Here is a 19,356-nt window from a genome sequence, read left to right on the forward strand (position 1 = left end):
TAGGCTCTCGCCTCCACCTCCACTGCCGTCACTACGGAAAGAATCATTGAATTCGTATGAAGCTCTTAATATCGTAGAGGATTATACGGCGCTTGGGGAAATGAGGGTAATTAGATTTGATCCCACCTTGTAAGAACGTCCATACAAAGTGAGGGAGTTCGTGCAGTGATAAAAAATGACGCATTGTGTTATGCAGGTAAACACACACACACAGAGGCGAGGCCAGGAGCCATGAATCGATCCCTGCAACCACAATTAGGTGAGTACACACACACCTTGTCAATACTGAGAACTGACAAGGTGGATAGGGACAGGATGTTTCAGAGATGGGACACAGCAACAAGGTCACAACTGGAAGTTGAAAACAGAAATGAATCACAGGGATGTTAGGAAGTATTTCTTCAGTTACAGAGTTGTCAGGAAGTGGAACAATCTGGAGTGACGTAGTGGAGGCAGGATCCACACATAGTTTTAAGAAAAGATACGATAAAGCTCATAGGGCAGGGAGAGATATGACCTAGTAGGGAAGAGGCGGGGGCCAGGAACTGTGAATCGACCCCTACAACCACAAATAGGCGAGACCACACACACATTCATACATATACTAATAGGGAGGTACCATTTCTAGTACATACTGATACTCACAGCCTTAGTAACCATGTAACAAGCAGGAACATCTTGTACCAGGAAACACGCTCCTCCATTAACGTATCTGAGAGCTACATGCATGATTAGTGTCTCATGAGAGAGAGAGAGAGAGAGAGAGAGAGAGAGAGAGAGAGAGAGAGAGAGAGAGAGAGAGAGAGAGAGAGAGAGAGAGAGAGAGAGAGAGAGAGAATGAATGAATACGGGGGAGGGGAGAGATGTGACTAACATGATCTCGGTTGAGTGTCAGCAGGTACAACAGTTTCTGGTGTATTGACATGGTTGCCGTGTCAACACTATTTATGTCTGGTGCCTAACCTCCCACCTAATCATCCAGCGTCCCATTCGCTTGCCACTTGGCTGTAGAAGAATACACATAGGTTCGATTCTACTCTCTCTCGCTTTCCACTCTCCCCATTATTGATTCATGGAATAAATGATGTAAGGTCTGATCGATGGGGAGGGCATCTCCGACTATTAGGATCAAGAACCCTTCACTAGCATCAAGGCCTCCCTTTTCCACTGAGGGACTGACCACCACCTACTAAGGCTGACGGACTGATCACGTCAAAATTATTACATTCGACTGTATTTGGCTGAAGATGCATATTATGCAGGGGAAACAATTCAGCAACTGATACCCAATAGAGGCAAATGTTTCTTATTCATAATTCCCATTTACCTCCAGTTGAGTTTCCACCTCTCTATATACACACCCATTTCCACACCTGTACTCCCCCGAAAAAGAAATCCTATCCATCAACCCTAAAACGGCAGAAACTGTAGGAAACCCTATATAATAATACCCCGTCAAGTGGAAAATTAGGCAAAACGCTCCACAAGACGTCTTCTACCTGCATTTGGGATATGGGTCCCAAAACCCCCACCCCCATCCTCCAAACGAGACCTACCTCCCTACCTACGTTTCGGGCGTGGAACTCTCAGGACTGGAGGCTCCCCTACACTGATGCTGGCCACAACGTCTGCCACCACACGCTCACACGCTGCCAACATCACTCTGTAATAACCATCAATACTAATCACCAAACTGGAGCGTTAAACCTGGGAAGGCAGAATGATGGGGGGAGGGGGGAGAAAGTTAATTAGGTATGATTCCATGAAGGGGAGGGTAACTCCACTTTCTCAGATCATGAGCAGTGAAGTCTTTATAAGGGCTTCTATAATAAACAAAATGAATGCATTTAATCATACAATTAGCGTATTTAATAATAATAATAATAATAATAATAATAATAATAATAATAATTATGTATATATATAAATATATTTATATATATATATATATATATATATATATATATATATATATATATATATATATATATATATATATATATACACACACACACACACACACACACACACACACACACACACACACACACACACACACGCAATAAGATCACAGTAAACAGGTGATATCAGAATATCCAAAACAACCACTGCGAAAGGATAGTGAAATTCCAAGCGCGATCGTGACTTCTTACATTATCAAGGAATTATCATAGTTCCTTGGTAATGTGAGAAGTCACGAAAGCGCTTTGAATTTCACTATCCTTTCACAGTGGTTGTTTTGTGTATATATATATATATATATATATATATATATATATATATATATATATATATATATATATATATATATATATATATATATATATATATTATGTCGTGCCGAATATGTAAAACTGGTCAATTAGTAAGAACTCATTTAAAATTAAGTCCTTTCTAAAATTTTCTCTTATACGTTTAAATATATATTTTTTTCATTGATGTTAATGAAAAAATTTTTAATTTTGCACCAAAAGAATCTTAGAAAACTTACCTAACCTTCTTATAACAAGAACAATTTATTTTAGCCTAACCCTACTATATATATTTTAGATTTGTTTACAATAATTTAATACTAAGCAAACACAGTGAAATATATTTTTTTACGTTAGGTTCAGTATGATTTTGGCGAAATTATTGCAAACACAAATTTTCGCTTGTCCTATATGGCAAGATGAGCGTTGCTATTTAAGCCAAGATCGCAAGTTCTGCCTATTCGGCACGACATATATATATATATATATATATATATATATATATATATATATATATATATATATATATATATATATATATATATATATATATATATATATATATAATTTTTTTTATTATCACACTGGCCGATTCCCACCAAAGCAGGGTGGCCAGAAAAAGAAAAACTTTCACCATCATTCACTCCATCACTGTCTTGCCAGAGGGGTGCTTTACACTACAGTTTTTAAACTGCAACATTAACACCCCTCCTTCAGAGTGCAGGCACTGTACTTCCCATCTCCAGGACTCAAGTCCGGCCTGCCGGTTTCCCTGAACCCCTTCATAAATGTTACTTTGCTCACACTCCAACAGCACGTGAAGTATTAAAAACCATTTGTCTCCATTCACTCCTATCAAACACGCTCACGCATGCCTGCTGGAAGTCCAAGCCCCTCGCACACAAAACCTCCTTTACCCCCTCCCTCCAACCTTTCCTAGGCCGACCCCTACCCCGCCTTCCTTCCACTACAGACTGATACACTCTTGAAGTTACTACGAATTCTCTGCACTATATTCACACCACACATTCCCCTCAGACATGACATCTCCACTGCCTCCAGCCTTCTCCTCGCTGCAACATTCATCACCCATGCTTCACACCCATATAAGAGCGTTGGTAAAACTATACTCTCATACACTCCCCTCTTTGCCTCCAAGGACAAAGTTCTTTGTCTCCACAGACTCCTAAGTGCACCATTCACCCTTTTCCCCTCATCAATTCTATGATTCACCTCATCTTTGATAGACCCATCCGCTGACAAAACCAGTCCCAAATATCTGAATACATTCACCTCCTCCATACTCTCTCCCTCCAATCTGATATCCAATCTTTCATCACCTAATCTTTTTGTTATCCTCATAACCTTACTCTTTCCTGTATTCACTTTTAATTTTCTTCTTTTGCACACCCTACCAAATTCATCCACCAATCTCTGCAACTTCTCTTCAGAATCTCCCAAGAGCACAGTGTCATCAGCAAAGAGCAACTGTGACAACTCCCACTTTATGTGTGATTCTTTATCTTTTAACTCCACGCCTCTTGCCAAGACCCTCGCATTTACTTCTCTTACAACCCCATCTATAAATATATTAAACAACCACGGTGACATCACACATCCTTGTCTAAGGCCTACTTTTACTGGGAAATAATTTCCCTCTTTCCTACACACTCTAACTTGAGCCTTACTATCCTGGTAAAAACTCTTCACTGCTTTCAGTAACCTACCTCCTACACCATACACCTGCAACATTTGCCACATTGCTTCCCTATCCACCCTGTCATACGCCTTTTCCAAATCCATAAATGCCACAAAGACCTCTTTAGCCTTATCTAAATACTGTTCACTTATATGTTTCACTGTAAACACCTGGTCCACACACCCCCTACCTTTCCTAAAGCCTCCTTGTTCATCTGCTATCCTATTCTCCGTCTTACTCTTAATTCTTTCAATAATAACTCTACCATACACTTTACCAGGTATACTCAACAGACTTATCCCCCTATAATTTTTGCACTCTCTTTTGTCCCCTTTGCCTTTATACAAAGGAACTATGCATGCTCTCTGCCAATCCCTAGGTACCTTACCCTCTTCCATACATTTATTAAATAATTTCACCAACCACTCCAAAACTATATCCGCACCTGCCTTTAACATTTCTATCTTTATCCCATCAATCCCGGCTGCCTTACCCCCTTTCATTTTACCTACTGCCTCACGAACTTCCCCCACACTCACAACTGGCTCTTCCTCACTCCTACAAGATGTTATTCCTCCTTGCCCTATACATGAAATCACAGCTTCCCTATCTTCATCAACATTTAACAATTCCTCAACACGTCAACCGTGGTAAAATACAATAATTTTCATGCCCATATTCGTAAGTGATCAAACACACTCTCCCTGCCTCTCCTTTTTATTTCCTTCCCATTTATCTGCTGTCGATCCCTCCCTTCTTCCCTCTTTCCCAACCCAGCCAAAAAAATAAACTTATCTTTTGGTGTTCACTGGTGCTGGGTGCTGATGAGGATATTATACAGGTTACATCAAGAGGGATAAAGAGGGAGGGAAAGAGCAGAGGCAGAATGAGGTTACACCAATAGGGAGGGAGGAAGCAGAGGGGAAAATTGGGTTATGGTCATAGAAATAGAATAGAGAGAAAATGAGCTTACATCCACAAGGAGTGAGAATGAGGCTATGGTCATGGGGAGGGACGGAGGACAAGGTTATGGTCACAAGGAGAGAGGGAGAACGAGGCTATGATCACAAAAAGAGGGAGAGGTTATGAGCATAGGGAGGGAGAATGAGGCTATGGGCACAGAAATGACAATATCTACGTTCTCTGCATATGTAATTAATGTTAACACCTTGATGTTGTTTCTAGCTCTAAGATTATTTGTATGGTACCCGCCCCCTCAAGGAAGGTTTCTTGATGTTGGTGAGGGGCTCTTGATTTAGGGAATTGGATCTGTGCTCCAGTTCCCCGAATTAAGCCTGAATGCCTTCCACATCCCCCCCAGGCGCTGTATAATCCTCCGGGTTTAGCGCTTCCTCCTTGATTATGATAATAATAATGGCACCCGCTAAGAAAGTTTTTCTTCGCACTTTTCCCTACTCACCTTTGACTTTTCACTATTTTTGTTATTAGCTTTGAGCAATGTTTCTTAATTGGTTTCTTTTCCATCGCCATGATAATAAATAAATGTTTGATATTACTCCCTTGATAACTTATATTTCTTCAATTCACAGTACCACAATCTTAATAATGAGTTATCTTGTTTACCGAAAGAATCTTGGCAAATTTTTATTTCTTTAATCCGTAGTACTTTCATCCCTTTGTAACACCCCGATCCTTCCATCTTTCATCAATTCAAAGGCAGATACAATTCAGCAACGACCAACCCCTCGACTGAACTATTTAAAGCCTAACAAACTAAATTTCTGTATTCGTGAGTTCTATCACACTAATTCCCAGCCTCGTGAACCCTATCATAATCATTCTTAAACCTGGGTTAGGGTCTATCTCTAACACTCCCTCATCAAAATCGTTTCACTTTTTAGTTACCAAAAAGTACTTCTTGATTCCTAACTTTCACTGTCTCCGATCGCGCTGTCGATTCCTCTTGAGTACTGTACGTTATAATCCTTCAGCATTCTGCTGAAGAGCCTTCACTGTAAGCCAACACTGTGATGACGAACGCATCACTAACAGGGTTTTTCCAGCATTCACTCGTCAAAATAATAAGAGTATATTTTCGTAAAGTAAAAAAACAAAGTAATTTATAGTAACGTAAAGCGCATTTTATATAACGAACATCAGAGAAAGTAAGACTGAAAAGAAGAATGTGGTCTGCAATCAGCCAGGCTAGCGGGCAACCCCATCAATAACCAGACGGGCCTCTACGCGAAAAAAAAATTATGTTTATCTCGTTAACTAATTCCTTTGAAGTGCGCCTAACTCGATTCAATCAAAGTTGCCGTATCCTAACTCGATTGGACACCGTTAACAATATCGAGTGCGGTGTTAGGATGGGAGACCCTCCCCTCTCGTGGCCTATATGGTATAAAGCCACGAAACAAAAAGTTATTAAGTTTCCTTCTGTGCTGAGCTTTATCAAGCCATAAAGTTTTGCTCTGCACCAGGTGTCTTTCATTTCTACTAGTCTGATATACCTACTCTCCAACTCTGCTGACCTGATATACTAAACTGTTGATATAAAATCAAGCGAATGTCACCCCCACCTCTACTCAACCCCTCGTCACTTCCGGATTTCCTCTTTCCTGATATTTCCCCCTTTAATATTTCACTAGATTTTTGGCACTTGCAGTATGAAGTGTTGAACTAAAACATCAGTGACCAAGGTTTCCCTCTTCTTAACTGGGGCAAATGTGTGTGATATGCAAATAAACAAAGGAATTACGATAACATACTACCAAGGGGAGACTAATATTACTATTCATGCATTGAGCAAATGCTAACCTTAAATAAAAATTCCATGTAAAATAGGATTAGTTGATTGCACAATCGTTAATCTGGTAGGCTTAAAACTTATCGACTGCATGACTGTTATTAAAGCTTCATTTCACTTGTACGTCGTCATTGTTCAAGAATACTTAATATCTAATACAGTTGTTAAAGTAACCTGTGTATTTACGTTGAGATACACTCGGGCACATATACCGTGAAGATTCTTTTTTATAATTATGTAAACACGTTTTGGATAATTAATCTTTGTTGACAGTCGATTGTTTCTTACTATGTTAATTAAGGAGAGAACCCTGTATGTAAAGCAGAGGATCAAGGGTAAGACATCATGAGGGAGAAGTGTCATAATTTTATCTTATTAGTCAACAGTATAATATACAATAATTTTTGTGACAAGAAATGTGAAGGATAGTGTTGTCGGTAGCCTTAGTGTTGAGGCTATAATCGGGCATAAATACAGAGCTCATTGGAGTTTAGTACAAAACCTATAGCCAGTAGCTTAGTACATAACCTATGACACAGAGCTTGTTGGTAGGAAGCACAAAATCAGTGTTCAGACATCGTTACCGGCATAGTTGATAGACTCTGTAACAGTTTCAATGATAAAACTATAATCTGGTCACAGACCGGGCCTCGGCGGGCGTTGACCTCCGAAACCCTCTCCAGGTATTCTCTCGTGTATGCTTACAATTTGAACGATGAATATGAAAGAAAAATGTACAATTAATCAAATAGTCTCGCTTATACTTTAACAGATTTCATCACTGCCTGCACATACAACGTGCATCCTAATTTTTCTTCCAACTACTTCACTAAATCCACAATAAGTGGTTTGCTTCTACGTAGGTTTGCACCAAATAATACCCATAACAGCACCTTCCATTTAGGACGATTCAGTGTACGTTCCATTTAGGTAGTGTCACTGTTCGTTTCCATTGAAGGCGTCAGGGATGCTTGAACGAATATAAAGCCGTATAAATTATCTCTCTTAAATTCTGGGGACTTTCCAACTGTGTTTGCATTGCACTAATAGGCTATCCAAGATACAAATGGGACTGTACCTTGACATGGAAAATTGCATGTAATTGGGGGAATCCTCACTCCTGCAGTAACAACACATTCACATGTCTCATTGGGAGAGGAAGTGCAAACATTTCTTTTCTAAGTTCGACTTCTCTCTTTTTGACTATTTACATTTAAATATTTGCATACGATTGTACAGTAGATGTGCATGTACACAAGGATTAAATGACACTCAAAACGATACTGTCAAATACTCTGCTTTTTTTTTTTTTTTTTTTTTTTTTACACTGAACACATTCTACGTATGTTGTCATTTCAAGGTAGAGTATTATTATACTTACGGGGAAACAGTAAACCCATAAAAAAGAAGCGCTAAATCTACTAGGGTCATAAGAGCATCAAGAGCCATTCATAGGCATCAAGGTACTTCTCTTGAAGAGTTCACTGCGTATGAAAGAAATTCTATTTCACGTAAATGTGTCGACTGATCCATTAGCTAAACATTTCGAAAAATGTTTTTTAAAACGATTGACTTTTAAAACTCGTGCCAGAGGAGGTTGCAAACTAAAATTATTCCCAATAATAATTTTGCCAGTTTATATTCATTATAGATCATGCCTAACTCCATAAAAATGAGTCTACACATTACGAAATATATTTAAAAAATAACAGAATTTAAGTCGTATTGTTAGTATTAGTTACATTAGAGTACGTAAAATTTACGAAGGATAAGTTAGGTTTTTAAGATATATTTAATACAACTTTACATTATTTTATTATATTTAAAATAAGCGCTAAACATGCATGGGGCTTACCTCTCCACCTCTTTAAAAATCCTGGTTATGATGGTGACCATCAGAGTAGCTTAATATATAGACGTACTAGTTCATTTTAGGGAACCAACTATTTTTGACCTTTGTGTTCATGTAAATAACTGTTTGAATGACCCAGGATTATTATCAAAAGAAGCGCTAAACCCACTAGGGTTTAGGTCGAATGAACCAGAAGCTATTAAGGCGTAGAATGTTATAATCACGGGGAAGTTCTAAACCAGTAGGGGTCATACAGTGCCTGGTGAATGGGTGGCAGTCCGGTTTCATCCGAGGAACTGGAGAACAGCTCCATTTTTTCCTATATCAAGAGCCCTTCGCCAGCATTAAGGTGCCCCGCTGAAAGGGTTCAATAACGGTATTTAGTGGAGCGCTAAACCCGTTGGGGCCATACAGCGTCTGTTGTATGGCCTTCAGGTTTGACCCAGGGAAGGGCAGGTTAATTTCCTTGCATCAAGAGCCCTTTAGGAACTTCAAGGCGCCTTCAGAGAGGCGTGAAGAACGCAGAACACAAACGCAGTGATTCCCCCCGTCATTTAAAATAAATAATATACCTGGCACTAATTACCTGCTAACATCATCTTTGTCAGTCATCGCCACGTCTCCTCCATCACGACCTTCGCTGTCATGGAGAGTCATTACCCTCAATTTCTCAATTTCCCACCAGAAGTCTTCACTCACGGCCATGTTTGTCAACACTGCCGCCGCCATCACCTCAGACTCTCGTTTTCTCTTCAGTCATACACGAAATTTTTTTTTATTTTACTAAATCGGTTTTATAGATGTAATTATCATATGCATAATTAGGTATCATGTTCTTTGGAAAAATTGAAGCACTTACAACTATTACAGGAGTTTCAGTATGTGAAAATCGTTAAAACTGGCTAATCTTCCTGTGAATATAATTTTAATATATATGAAGGGAAACTTTTGTAATTGAAAATTATTTATTTTTAACTCTGTAATATAAATACATTTTTAGATCTAATATATACTGCATAAAAATAATTACTACAAGTATTGCTGTTTTTTATTACTTCTATAATTTAATCTAATTTGTTTTAAAGAATATATGTGAGTACCGGCGAATAAAAAAAAAATATGTATATGTATATAGTAAGTGTACGTCATTATTTTTAGGAATATTGTATAGATATTGTACAGTAATTATTATTATAGAGATTCAAATAATTATGCATTACATGTCAGGTGATATATGATCTAAAGCTCGTGATATTTTAAGGTCTAATGCAAAGTTCTATATTCCATAATAACGATGAGAATTAATTCCTTATTTGTTTTGACTCATTGCAAGCAGGTTAAAATTAAGATGTAGAGAAATACTGGTTTGGCAACAGAGTTGCAGATGAGTGGAACAAACTCCCGAGTACCGTCAATGAGATTAGACCTGCTTAATGTGGGCCAGTAGGCTTCCTGCAGTGTTCCTTAGTTCTTAGATGTTCTTAATGACCCTCAGATTGGTTGTTAAAAATAAAACAACCAACGAACGATGCCTTTAAATGAGGTATTGGTAACTGCGACGTTTTGTCTATCATTTTGTCTGATACATTTTTTCCAGCCCATTCCTTTCATCACATACAGGTCACTGAACTTCTTGAAAGAAAATAACAAGTTTGACTTGAAGGCCAATACAAACTTCTCCCAGCACAATAGATATTTAGGTAGTATTTTGTTCGTCGGAAAACGAAACAAGTGTTTCTTAACACAAGTGAAGAAAAGGAAGAATATTAAATCCTGGATAACACAGCAAAGCCAATCATTGTGGTTTATTTCCTAGAATGCAGTGATATTAACTAACACTGCTCACCAAAGCTACAGGAAAGGACAAAGCTCGTCTCCTAGCGGTGAAGGCACCACACTCAGATTTCCTTCTAGCTGTTCCCAGTTCCTTCCTTCGCCTAGCCGCCCCCATCCTCACCGAACATAGATATATTTGCGGCAGGGCGACGGCTGATCAATTCGGCCTTCATGAGCTTGTGTGTCACACATCAGAAGGGAAGTATACCAGACATTAGGAGGTCCAGGACATCATAAAGAGAAGCCTCGCCACAGCCCGTTGCCCAGCCCAACGGAACCCCAAGTGCAGAGGTCTGACGAAAGTCAAAAGAGTCCTGATGGAGCCACTATGCTACCCTGGAAAGATGGAAAGCAGATTACCTGGGACTACACTTGTGCCGCCACATTGGCAGACACCTACTTCCCATACTCCGTAGCTGAAGGGGGTGGAGCTGCCAGCCACAGGGAGACCCAGAAGACTAGCCAATGTGAAGGCCTTCCCTCTTGCTATAACTTCATCCCAATAGGGTCGTAGACCCTTGGAGCATGGGGCAAGTGTGCTCTAAAGTTACTCAAAGAGCTGGGTAAGAAACTCATCATAGAAACCAAGGACTACAGGGCGGCCAGCTTCATCTTTCAGAGACTAAGTGTTGCGATCCAGAGGGGAAATGCCTGCAGCATTCTGGGCACGCGGCCCACTGCCAGGGAGCTGGACGAAGTATTCGAGATGTAACTCTGACTTGTTATCTATGTTGTTTTATTCCCTATTGTATTTTTGTCAATATATATAAAATATAGGGGATGGTAGGAGAAAATAATTTTCAAACAGCTTCAGGGAGAACCTTGAGTTTTCCCTGAAGCAAGTTTATTCTTTTCTCTGAGGATGAGGATCCCCAGGACAGTTCTAGAGGTGGTACCTCCCTATATACATATATATATATATATATATATATATATATATATATATATATATATATATATATATATATATATATATATATATATATATATATAACAAACTTGCCTAGCGCTCGAAAATTTAACATTTAAAACGACACTAGCATGGTATTTCTCCCGTGTTAAATATTCCCCGGAGGTTGTATTCTCATTGTTCACCTACAAAGCTTGCAACACTAAACCTTTTATGTTGATTGCTGATTATTCCTCTCGGGAAATTTAACATACTACCGCGGTAAAAACCATTTAAATTGTTTTAATATATTTCTCGCTGTAGCCAATACTTTTCATCTGTACAGTGAATACAGTGAGAAATTTGTGAATTGAATTCGTTATAAAATATTTGTGCAGTGATCAATTTTTTTTTCAAGTCCTTTTTTAAGTCCTTTAAGTTGATATGTAAAATTCCAGTATATAAATCGGTTTTGAGTTGATGGAGCTTTAGTGAAATTGCCAGAGACACCAAGTCACTTCCAAAGGACATTTTTCACACAAGAACATTAGATAAGTGAAAACTCACTCGGTTCCTGTGAATGTGAGTTCATAACTACGTCCCTTAATCCTAAAGACTCTCTCTCTCTCTCTCTCTCTCTCTCTCTCTCTCTCTCTCTCTCTCTCTCTCTCTCTCTCTCTCTCTCTCTCTCTCTCTCTCTCTCTCTCTCCACCTTCTTCGTCTTCTCCTTCTTCGTCTCCTTCGACTACTTTGTCTTCTTCTTCTTCTTCTTCTTCTTCTTCTTCTTCTTCTTCTTCTTCTTCTTCTTCTTCTTCTTCTTCTCCTTCTTCTTCCTCTTCTTCTTATAATGAACATTCGAGCGTTTGGTATTAGATTTAATAAAATTATTTCTATCGTGAGAAATATTTGGACGACAGACGGAAGATAAATATATACGTACAACATTTCCCTCACACACACCACAACATATCGCATTTCGACAAGTTTCCCTCAAATAGGCTTCCCATTGGCAGATTTCGTGGGGGAATTATCATTGCCTGAAACGGACAATTCAATATCCTCAGCAGTGACTTCATAATTATATTAGTTCGTTGTAATATATGTTGACATTCATTGTCTGAATTCAATGTAATACAACTATCCTGGCTATTTATTACGGAATTAATGAAATGGTTCCTTTATATATTCGCTTATAACTTTGCCAGCACACGACCGGGGACATTATAAATGCTGCCGCCAAACCAAATTAACTTGATAAATATGAGACCGAGTCAGGACTGTTATTTCAAGTTGACTAAATGAAGTGAAGCTTAATTAAATTTGATAAGCAGCCATTAGCAAATCAAACCTGTTGACCTTTACAACCTCTGGTTCGTTGGTCTGGGATGTTAAAAAGCCTTTCAACTGCAGGGATTTGAAGATGACAGAAGCAGATATATGGAAACCTTCATTGTCGACGTTTCGCCCACCACACAGTAGGCTTTATTGAGTCACAAACGAGTGTGTACACATTTCACCTACACCCTTCCCATCCGTGTTCTCGTCACAATATTTAACTCCAGTGAGGGAATTAGGCTGGCTCACTATTTTCCAACCCTCTCCCCACACATGTTGTATGGATCATCCAAGTCTATATATTTTTTCCCTATTTTTTTCCAAGAGAGGAAGAATTTTTTTTTGCCTTTTAGGGGGAAAGAGGCGTGCATTAGTGGGTTTTGGCGAGAGTGGTATGCCTTATATGCAGCAGGAGAGTATTGTGCGTAGTGGGGCGTGCTTTAGCCGAGAAATGAAAATTAAAAAAAAAAAATCCTAAACAATTTTATTCTTTTTCTTCCCTCCCCCCTCACTTTTTTTTTGTCGCTGTTGGAAATGTTTATCTTGCGTTTATTTCTCATAGGGTTTAGAATTTCGATAAATTCAACGAGGACGAACGACATTACTGCTGTCGGAGATACGCACACACATCGCTATTTAACGAGTTAGTGCAATATTTGTGTTCCAGAACGGATTGCAATCCAATAATCAGCACATGCTTTTTGGGGTAAATGTAGTTCCTGGGGCGCCTTGGTGGTTTCGAACCTGACACAACTGTTGTTTTAGAGGAATGGAGCTGTCACCACACACCAATATCTGCGTCTCAGCTCTATGGCTAACGATCCGTGAAGTCGATCCCCTGAATTAATCGTCTTGCATCGCTCCTGTGAACCGTCACTGGATAAATTAACGCTTAATCTTTGCAGCTCTGGAGCGACGTCGCCAGCATGGTGGCCTTGAACTGTGTATATACACTCACACTAATGCGCTGATGCGTGTATATCTGTGTATGTACATTGGCTAATGCACTCAGCTGTGTATATACACTGACATTAATACACAGGCGTATATAAGCATTAAGTCAAATATGCTGAGGTGTGTTTGTCCGTGTATATACACCGACTTTAGTATACTGAGGTGTGTATGTGTACGTATACTGATAATAATGTACTGAGGTGTATGTGTATGGGTATATACAATGATTCTAACACCGAGATGTGTTAGAATCAGTACATATATACTGACACCACAGCCACAGGACAGTCACAGATAGATACAGTCGCAGGCCTACATCTACATTCACTAACACACTGTGTATATGCACTAGCACACTGAGGTATATACCTACACGTATACAGTAGACTAATACACTAGTATGTATTGCATACACTAACACAATGAGACTTATGTCTGCAGAAAACACTGAGATTTTTCTTTTATCACTACTTTCGGGATTAATTATTTTACGTGTTTGAGTAGAGATGACCTTGAGCGGGACTTGAAGTTAGTTTCTTGGCGTGGGATCTTAAAGTAGGGGTTAACAGGGTGTGATTTCTGGGAGGGGAAAATGAATTGAGGGAGAGATGAAGAGAGAGAGGCGGAATCTGCGATAGGATAAACATCCATGTCGGCGCCATGCTGGGCAAGCCTCGCATCTTGCACTGGGTACATCACCACCAATTCATTTTAGCTGTTGTTCCATGTTCTTTATTTGCTCGTGTTCGTGTTCTAGTCGGGAACAACGGAATTAGTCCGTTGTTTCCGTATCAATAATGAGGGAAATAATGCAAACAACGAACTTTAGTCCTTTGTTTGCGCAATCTCCCGTTAATGTTGCAGTCACGGCCAAACAATCTCGCCGTTACCAGCCACTATTCCACTCCTACTAGACGGGTAAATCGAGAGGTTTTCTGCAGCTCCTCTCGTAAACTTTAGTGTTTACCCTCGTAAAATGCTCATGTACACGCTTTTCATGCTTTCGATGCTTTATGATCACTTATAATTTTGCTTGACTGATGCAAAGGTACCCTAGACTAAAGCTCTCTTAGGAATATTTACCATGATTTGTCGTATTTCGACTTATTATGAATTTAAATAAACATTATTATTATTATTATTATTATTATTATTATTATTATTATTATTATTAGTAGTAGTAGTAGTAGTAGTAGTAGTAGTAGTAGTAGTAGTAGTAGTAGTACTTAAGTGAACAGAGAGTTCGGCTCTCAAATGAAAGGTCCTGGGTTCGATGCATGGGCATTTCTCCTTACATCCGCTGTCACTGTCCGCCTAGAAGTAAACTGGGTACTTGTGTGTCAGCACAGCTGTGGGCCAGACTCCCGTGTCAGCACACCTGTGGGCCAGACTCCCTTGTCAGCACACCTGTGGGCCAGACTCCCGTGTCAGCACACCTGTGGGCCAGACTCCCGTGTCAGCACACCTGTGGGCCAGACTCCCGTGTCAGCACACCTGTGGGCCAGACTCCCTTGTCAGCACACCTGTGGGCCAGACTCCCGTGTCAGCACACCTGTGGGCCAGACTCCCGTGTCAGCACACCTGTGGGCCAGACTCCCGTGTCAGCACACCTGTGGGCCAGACTCCCTTGTCAGCACACCTGTGGGCCAGACTCCCGTGTCAGCACACCTGTGATAGACTTTAAGATGCAGAGAGAAAATTTAGGTGCCAATTTCGCTGGTTTTGAAATGACTGTAAAAGTGGAGACTTAGGAAAACACATCAAGTGAAGTTCAGACAGAAGAAAGTTAAGAGATACTTAAAAGATTTTCTTAGAATAATTAAGAAAAATTTAACAGACATTAAAATGTACATAAGAGATAAGGAAGTGGCAAACTGAAACTGAGATATACTAGATAATAGGGGAATAATAATAATAATAATAATAATAATAATAATAATAATAATAATAATAATTATTGTTATTATTATTATTATTATTATTATTATTATTAATTTTATTATTATTATTTATTTATTATTTATTATTAAAGATTAGCCGGTATTCTCCCGGCCCGGGCCTTTTCCAAGTGGTGGCCCGGCCTTGGCTCCCTCTTTAGGGAGTGTCTGAGACCTAAGTCTCCCATGGGAGGAGGCACAAGTACCTCCTCATCTTTGGGACCAACTGTCCCCAGGCCTAGCCACAAGCTAGGCCTCTCTGGTCTGCCATCCCCGCCCCAAGGGGGCAAATAGGAATGACAGTCTTATGAGCTAAAGGCTCGGGCTCAGGCACCTACCCTACCCTAGAAGGGTTAGGCATGGTGTCGATTTTTTATTATTATTATTATTATTATTATTATTATTAATTTCATTATTATTAATATTATTATTAATGTTATTATTATTATTATTATTATTATTATTATTATTATTATTATTAATTTCATTATTATTATTATTAATTTTATTATTATTATTATTATTATTATTAACTTTATTATTATTATTATTATTATTATTATTATTATTATTATTAACAAGGAAGTGCTAAGTTCGTCTGGATTTAGCACTTGAGGAAAAGAGGTTCAATCAAAGGGTAAGGACAGCTCCAAATTTTAAGGGATCAAGAGCCCTTAACCAGCATCTAGATTTAAAGAAGAAAATAGTGCATTCAGAGTTCAGTGCAAAAGAAAAATCTGGAATTTATTGAAGACATTGCGATGACTTATACTTGGGTTGAGAGTCTTCTGTTTCACTGTGACTATATACGTATTTTTCACTTTGTTTAACTGGAATTTTGTTGTAAACCTCTCGGGGGGACATTTTTATTTTTGTTTTCATTACAAAATTTAAAGAAGAAATACCGAAATATGAAGGAAAAAATAAAAATTAATTTAAGCGCCTATGTTGGTTCCAGCAAAGGCGTTTTCTGTTATATTTGCTTGGACAACCTCTTTTCTGCAACACTGCAAGCTCCTGAAGATGTGTTGATTGCAACACGAAAGGCCTAGAGCTATCATTCACCCCCCCCGTGGTAACTGTTTTGCATCTTGTATTTCTTGTTCTCGATTTTTGCACTATATATATATATATATATATATATATATATATATATATATATATATATATATATATATATATATATATATATATATATATATATATATTTTTCAATAAGTCGGCCGTCTCCCACCGAGGCAGGGTGACCCAAAAAAAAAGAAAGAAAATCCCCAAAAAGAAAATACTTTCATCATCATTCAACACTTTCACCACACTCACACATTATCACTGCTTTTGCAGAGGTGCTCAGAATACAACAGTTTAGAAGCATATACGTATAGAGATACACAACATATCCCTCTAAACTGCCAATATCCCAAACCACTCCTTTAAAGTGCAGGCATTGTACTTCCCATTTCCAGGACTCAAGTCCGACTATATGAAAATAACCGGTTTCCCTGAATCCCTTCACTAAATATTACCCTGCTCACACTCCAACAGATCGTCAGGTCCCAAGTATCATTCGTCTCCATTCACTCCTATCTAACACGCTCATGCACGCTTGCTGGAAGTCCAAGCCCCTCGCCCACAAAACCTCCTTTACCCCCTCTTTCCAACCCTTTCGAGGACGACCCCTACCTCTCTTTCCTTCCCCTATAGATTTATATGCTTTCCATGTCATTCTACTTTGATCCATTCTCTCTAAATGACCAAACCACCTCAACAACCCCTCTTCTGCCCTCTGACTAATGCTTTTATTAACTCCACACCTTCTCCTAATTTCCACACTCCGAATTTTCTGCATAATATTTACACCACACATTGCCCTTAGACAGGACATCTCCACTGCCTCCAACGTCTCCTCGCTGCTGCATTTACCACCCAAGCTTCACATCCATATAAGAGTGTTGGTACTACTATACTTTCATACATTCCCTTCTTTGCCTCCATAGATAACGTTTTTTGACTCCACATATACCTCAACGCACCACTCACCTTTTTTCCCTCATCAATTCTATGATTAACCTCATCCTTCATAAATCCATCCGCCGACACGTCAACTCCCAAGTATCTGAAAACATTCACTTCTTCCATACTCCTCCTCCCCAATTTGATATCCAATTTTTCTTTATCTAAATCATTTGATACCCTCATCACCTTACTCTTTTCTATGTTCACTTACAACTTTCTACCTTTACACACATTCTCAAACTCATCCACTAACCTTTGCAATTTTTCTTTAGAATCTCCCATAAGCACAGTATCATCAGCAAAAAGTAACTGTGTCAATTCCCATTTTGAATTTGATTCCCCATAATTTAATCCCACCCCTCTCCCGAACACCCTAGCATTTACTTCTTTTACAACCCCATCTATAAATATATTAAACAACCATGGTGACATTACACATCCCTGTCTAAGACCTACTTTTACCGGGAAGTATTCTCCCTCTCTTCTACACACCCTAACCTGAGCCTCACTATCCTCATAAAAGCTCTTTACAGCATTTAGTAACTTACCACCTATTCCATATACTTGCAACATCTGCCACATTGCTCCTCTATCCACTCTATCATATGCCTTTTCTAAATCCATAAATGCAATAAAAACTTCCCTACCTTTATCTAAATACTGTTCACATATATGCTTCAATGTAAACACTTGATCTACACATCCCCTACCCACTCTGAAACCTCCTTGCTCGTCCGCAATTCTACATTCTGTCTTACCTCTAATTCTTTCAATTATAACCCTACCGTATACTTTTCCTGGTATACTCAGTAAACTTATTCCTCTATAATTTTTACAATCTCTTTTGTCCCCTTTCCCTTTATATAAAGGGACTATACATGCTCTCCGCCAATCCCTAGGTACCTTCCCCTCTTTCATACATTTATTAAACAAAAGTACCAACCACTCCAACACTATATCCCCCCCTGCTTTTAACATTTCTGTCATGATCCCATCAGTTCCAGCTGCTTTACCCCCTTTCATTCTACGTAATGCCTCACGTACCTCCTCCACACTTACATTCTGCTCTTCTTCACTCCTAAAAGATGGTATACCTCCCTGGCCAGTGCATGAAATTACCGCCTCCCTTTCTTCCTTAACATTTAAAAGTTCCTCAAAATATTCTCGCCATCTACCTAATACCTCCCTCTCCCCATCTACTAACTCCCCTACTCTGTTTTTAACTGACAAATCCATACTTTCCCTAGGCTTTCTTAACTTGTTTAACTCACTCCAAATTTTTTTCTTATTTTCATTCAAATTTCTTGGCAGTGCCTCTCCCACTCTTTCATCTGCTCTCCTTTTGCACTCTCTCACCACTCTCTTCACCTTTCTTTTACTCTCCATATACTCTACTCTTCTTATAACACTTCTGCTTTGTAAAAACCTCTCATAAGCTAACTTTTTCTCTTTTATCACACCCTTTACTTCATCATTCCACCAATCACTCCTCTTTCCTCCTGCCCCCACCCTCCTATAACCACAAACTTCTGCCCCACATTCTAATACTGCATTTTTAAAACTAGTCCAACCCTCTTCAACCCCCCCACTACTCATCTTTGCACTAGCCCACCTTTCTGCCAATAGTCGCTTATATCTCGCCCGAACTTCCTCCTCCCTTAGTTTATACACTTTCACCTCCCTCTTACTTGTTGTTGCCACCTTCCTCTTTTCCCATCTACCTCTTACTCTAACTGTAGCTACAACTAAATAATGATCCGATATATCAGTTGCCCCTCTATAAACATGTACATCCTGGAGCCTACCCATCAACCTTTTA

The 19,356-nt window shown here is 39.1% G+C and overlaps 1 protein-coding gene across 3 annotated transcripts in view; it reads right to left on the reverse strand.

Annotated features, from left to right (window-relative positions):
- mei-W68 (meiotic W68) overlaps window positions 1-9,292 on the reverse strand; it is a 22,354-nt gene extending 13,062 nt beyond the window's left edge. For 2 of the 3 annotated variants that reach the window (XM_070096745.1, XM_070096740.1), the window contains exons 1-3: window positions 9,160-9,292; window positions 1,565-1,663; window positions 1-31 (exon numbers count right to left, since the gene is read on the reverse strand). The exon at window positions 1-31 is cut by the window's left edge and continues 104 nt beyond it. In XM_070096745.1, coding sequence (XP_069952846.1) covers window positions 1-31; window positions 1,565-1,663; window positions 9,160-9,278 — 249 coding nt within the window. In that variant the 5' untranslated portion in view covers window positions 9,279-9,292. The remainder of the gene's footprint in view (window positions 32-1,564; window positions 1,664-9,159) is intronic. The other variant, XM_070096747.1, reaches the window with a different exon arrangement.
- Window positions 9,293-19,356: the final 10,064 nt, after the last annotated feature.

Source organism: Cherax quadricarinatus, chromosome 4 (genome assembly GCF_038502225.1).
Source record: "Cherax quadricarinatus isolate ZL_2023a chromosome 4, ASM3850222v1, whole genome shotgun sequence".
Classification (NCBI taxonomy): Eukaryota; Metazoa; Arthropoda; class Malacostraca; order Decapoda; family Parastacidae; genus Cherax; species Cherax quadricarinatus.